General features: G+C 48.7%; 1 protein-coding gene across 1 annotated transcript in view; it reads left to right on the top strand.

The window, feature by feature from the left end:
* Positions 1-4,816, top strand: part of PIK3C2B (phosphatidylinositol-4-phosphate 3-kinase, catalytic subunit type 2 beta) — a 45,649-nt gene that overhangs the window by 33,829 nt on the left and 7,004 nt on the right. The window contains 4 exon segments of the mRNA XM_005885294.2: positions 359-515; positions 1,073-1,182; positions 2,758-2,959; positions 3,395-3,586. Of these exon segments, the coding sequence (XP_005885356.1) occupies positions 359-515; positions 1,073-1,182; positions 2,758-2,959; positions 3,395-3,586 (661 nt within the window).

The raw sequence follows: 4,816 nt of genomic DNA on the forward strand, positions 1-4,816 counted from the left end.
ACTGAGCAGCTTTGGAGAAGAGAAGACTGAGAAAGAGGTCAGGTCCTTGCAGGGCCTTGCAGAAGGCGGGGACCAGCCGTTCTCTCCCTGTTGAGGACTGAGCAAAGGGAAATGAGACCAAACTGCAGCAAAGGGAACACAATTAGATATCCAGGAAGAAATCCTGCTAGCTCGCAGACAGGAAACCCATGAAGGATGTCTCAGGGACGTTTTAGGTAGAAAAAGAAAACAGACCAAGCCCCACCTACCCAGGTTTGCATAGGTGATGAGGGGTGAGGGGAGCCATCCCCACTGTAGCCCCCAAGGTGGGCTTCCTCCTCCATGTTGACCTTCTCCCTGTATGTTCTCCTTGGCCCAGGGACCGTGCCCCCTTTGTCTTCACCTCGGATATGGCGTATGTCATCAACGGGGGCGACAAGCCTTCCAGCCGCTTCCATGACTTTGTTGACCTTTGCTGCCAAGCCTACAACTTCATTCGAAAGCACACCCACCTCTTCCTCAACCTTCTGGGCCTGGTGAGGAGCTCCATCCCTTTCTGAACCCCTCCTTCTTATCCTCTGGCACTGTCCTTAAGACTACCCTGTCCTGCATCAAAGGATTCTTGGAGATCTACTTTTCTCAGCTCTAGATAAAGGCAGGGAGGACCCAGACTACCCAGGACAACAGTGTCTGTGCAGGTGTCTGACTACCTGCTCCAGCCCATCCAATCTTTTCTTTTTAACATATTTTTAAAAATTTATTGATTTGAGAAAGAGAGAGAGAGAAAAACATCGATTTGTTGTTCCATTTATGCATTCATTGGTTGCTTTTGTATGTGCCCTGACCACGGAGCAAACCTACAACCCTGGAGTATCAGGACAGCTTTCTAACCAACAGAGTTACCCAGCCAGGGCAGCCCATCCATTCTTGTGGCCCTCCAGCCACTATCCACAGCCTCTGTCCACCACCCTCTAGGACGCCCCTAGAAGGGTGAGAAGAAGAGCCTAGCTATGGAAAGTCTTGCTTTTTGGTCTGGAAGAAGCAAGACTTCCTGGTTGTTATAGGCACCCTCTCTCCTCCTTTACTCTCCTAGATGTTGTCCTGTGGGATCCCTGAGCTCTCAGACCTGGAGGACCTCAAGTATGTGTATGATGCCCTGAGGCCTCAGGACACAGAGGCCAATGCCACTACCTACTTTACTAGGTAATGCCCTGCATACAAAACGTGCTGCCCACACTGAGTAATTAACTTCCAGGCTGCCTGCTGGGGAGGAGCCGGGTGAGGGAGATGGGAAAGGCTTAGCTCAGGTGACAGAGCCTGGTGGACAGCGTGGGTGTGCTGTCCCAGCTTTGCCTCTGACTTAGGTAACTTACTTCACATCCCTCAGACTATTGCCCGTCTGCACTTTGGTGCTGACCTTTGTTTATAGAGGTATTAGAGGCCTGGTGCACGAATTCGTGCACCAATGGGGTCCCTCGGCCTGGCCTGTGGGATTGGGCCGAAACAGGCTCTCTGACATCCCCTGAGGGCTCCTGGATTGCAAGAGGGTGCAGGCCAGGCCAAGGGACCCCACCAGTGCATGATCAGGGCCGGGGAGGGACGACGCGGGAGGGCCAGCCCGGGAGGGACTGCAGGAGGGCTCAAGGGCATGTCCAGCCCATCTCACTCAGTCCCAATCGGCCAGACCCCAGCAGCAAGCTAACCTACCAGTTGGAGTGTCTGGCCTCTGGTGGTCAGTGCACATCATAGTGAGCAGATGAGTGTCTTTAGCATATCATTAGCATATTACGCTTTGATTGGTTGAACAGCCAACCAGACACTTAGCATATTAGGCTTTTATTATATAGGATTGCAATCTGCTCTTACTTGCACTCTCACCAGGTCTTGGTCAAAGAATTTGTTTATAGGGCAAGTATGAATTTTTAGCCCTCTGGATCCAAACTTCCTTCTCCCTTATCAAAACATGAATTTCATGGTTTCATTTTCCCATATTTGACAATGTTTTTAAGCACACTATATATGAAAGCAGGGAAGTATCTATGTACAAATGTCTACAGTTTTATCTGTGTAGATAATATTTCCATTTAATTATGCACTCTTTTTAAAAAAAATTTTTATATTGATTTCAGAGGGAAAGGGAGAGATAGAAACATAAATGATGAGAGAGAATCATTGATTGGCTGCCTCCTGCATGCCCCAGGGGGATCGAGCTCGAAATCCGGGCATATGCCCTGACTGGGAATCAGACCTTGACCTCCTAGTTCATAGGTCAATGCTCAACCACTGAGCCACACTGGCCAGGCTAATTATGCACTCTTTTTTTTGGAACTTTGCAAACTACAGTTTTTCTATTGGTGTAACACAGAACCTTTCCTTTTATTTGTTCCTTTCTTTTTAGAATCTTTCCTTTTGAGCTGAAATCTCTAGATTGAGCAGTGCTTGGTACTGAACCTTGAAATTCAGTTTGACAACAATATTTAGATATTTACATGGTGACCCCAGGTGGAATCCCTAATCCCTTCCTACCTTGGGTTAACTGTCTTTGGCTTAGGAGGACAGCAGGGGGAGATAAGACCACCAGGTTCGCATGAATAAATTGCAGGTAGTTAACTGTGTGTCAGCCATGTGCTCTATGAGGATATCACACAGGGAAAATGACTTGATGTGAGCGAAATGTTAGTCTCAGGTGTCAGGGGATGTTCCTTGAGCTAGCTCTGTCCAGGCAGTGGGGACGTGGGTCCGTGGTGACACCCTCTTCCCATCTTCTTACACCAACAGGTTGATTGAGTCCAGCTTGGGCAGCGTAGCCACAAAGCTCAATTTTTTCATCCATAACCTGGCTCAGATGAAGTTCACGGGCTCAGACGACCAGCTGACCCTTTCCTTTGCCCCCCGCACGCACACGCTTCAGCGCTCTGGCCGCCTCAGTGATGTCTTTCTCTGCCGCCAGGAGAAGGTCTTCCACCCCAACAAGACCTACGTAAGCGTCTTCTCCAGTCCGATCCTCTCTTGCTCCCCAGTGTCCCCAGCTGACCAGGTTCTGTTGCTTCACATCCACACCGTGGGCACTGGAGTCACCGAGCATCCCGGGCTGGGGGCAGTCACAGACCACGTCCCTCTCCCTTGCTCAAGTGCCCTGCCTGGAATCAGGGAGCTGGATTGGATGGTTTACTCCTTCTGAGTCAAGGGTCTTGGGAAACATGTGCAGGAAATATTTGCTTTCAAGTTCCTGCATATGTACCTAGGCATATCCTCTTCGTCTCCATTGGAGATACTTTTGCCTTCTCCCTTCTGGAAAGTGTCATCCCCCCAACACACACACACACACACACACACACCCCTCAGCTCCCTTACCTTCCCCCTTCCTTGGGTGCGGAGGGTGTGCAGGTGTTCTCTAAGACTTGAACCTTTGCAGATTTATGTGGTAAAGGTGATGCGAGAGAATTCTCATGAGGCCACTTACATCCAGCGGACGTTTGAGGAGTTCCAGGAGTTACACAATAAGCTGCGGCTGCTCTTCCCTTCTTCTCTCTTGCCCAGGTAGCTATCCCTTTTACTCTCAGCCAGAGGGACACTGGGGAGGGAGAAGGGATGGGGGATGGGAAGGACTGCAGGAGCTAGAAACTCTTGAGTCCACATCACCAGTAGGAACTTGGTAATGAGTTTGATAACAAGTGCTCCCCCTGCTGGCTGGCCAAGCTCTCCAGCCTTGAAAGTAAGCCGGGGTCCACCTCCTGGAAGGCGAGCAAACTGGGTCTAAAGGTAGGGGATTTACTAAATCTGAAGAGGTTTCAAATCTTTTTTTAACTTCTCACCTGAGGATATGTTTTTTTGTTTGGTTTTATTGATTTTAGAGACAGAGGGAGAGAGAGAGAGAAACATCAATTGGTTGCCTCCCATATGCACCCTGACCCAGGATCAAACCCGCAACCTGGGTATGTGCCCTGACTGGGAATTGAACCCACGACCCTTCGGGGTATGGAACAACATTCCAACCAACTGAGCCACACTGGTCAGGACAAGGATTCAAATCTTTTAAAGAGTAAAAGTATTTTTCAAATAAATAAATAAAAGCTGGTGTCAATGGAATATATGCCTCAAAAAGAAGGAAATTCTAGCACATGCACAGGGGTGGGGAACGTCCAGCCCGCAGGCCATATAGGCCCTCAAAATCGTTTGGTCTGGCCCTGCCGAGGCATGAGGGGTGAGTTAATTAAAAGTTTGACCAAATACAGCAGGCTAATTTTTAAGTTGATAATTTTGTATGGCCCTCGAATAATGTTATAAATATCCAAATGGCCCTTGGCAGAAAAAAGGTTCCCCACCCCTGTGCTACAATATGGATGGACCTTGAGGACATTATGCTAACTGAACACCAGTCACAGAAACACAAATACTATGTGACATTCCACTTACATTAAGTACTTAGTCAAATTCATGGAGACAAGAAATAGAATGGTGGTTTCCCAGGTCTGGTGGGGAGGGGGAGCATGGAGAGTTGTTTAATGGGTAGAATTTCAGTTTTGCAAGATGAAGAGTTCTGCAGAGAGATGGTAGTGATTGTTGCACTTGTGTGTGAATGTACTTCATGCCCCTGAACTTGATACTTGCAAATGGTTAAGATGGTACATTTTGTTAAGTGTATTTCACCACCAATTTTTTTTTAATGATTTTTACCTTGATGGGGTACACTGGGGGCTCCAAAGCCCCTGAGGCGCTTCTGGGGACCCATAGGGCTCTCCCCAACAGTGTGACTTTCTAGTCTGGGGTTCCTGACACTGTTCGGGTGTGCCCTGGGCACAGACATGGGGATCTGGAGTGGGTGGGGGTCGGGGTG

Source organism: Myotis brandtii, unplaced genomic scaffold, assembly GCF_000412655.1.
Source record: "Myotis brandtii unplaced genomic scaffold, ASM41265v1 scaffold898, whole genome shotgun sequence".
Lineage (NCBI taxonomy): Eukaryota > Metazoa > Chordata > Mammalia > Chiroptera > Vespertilionidae > Myotis > Myotis brandtii.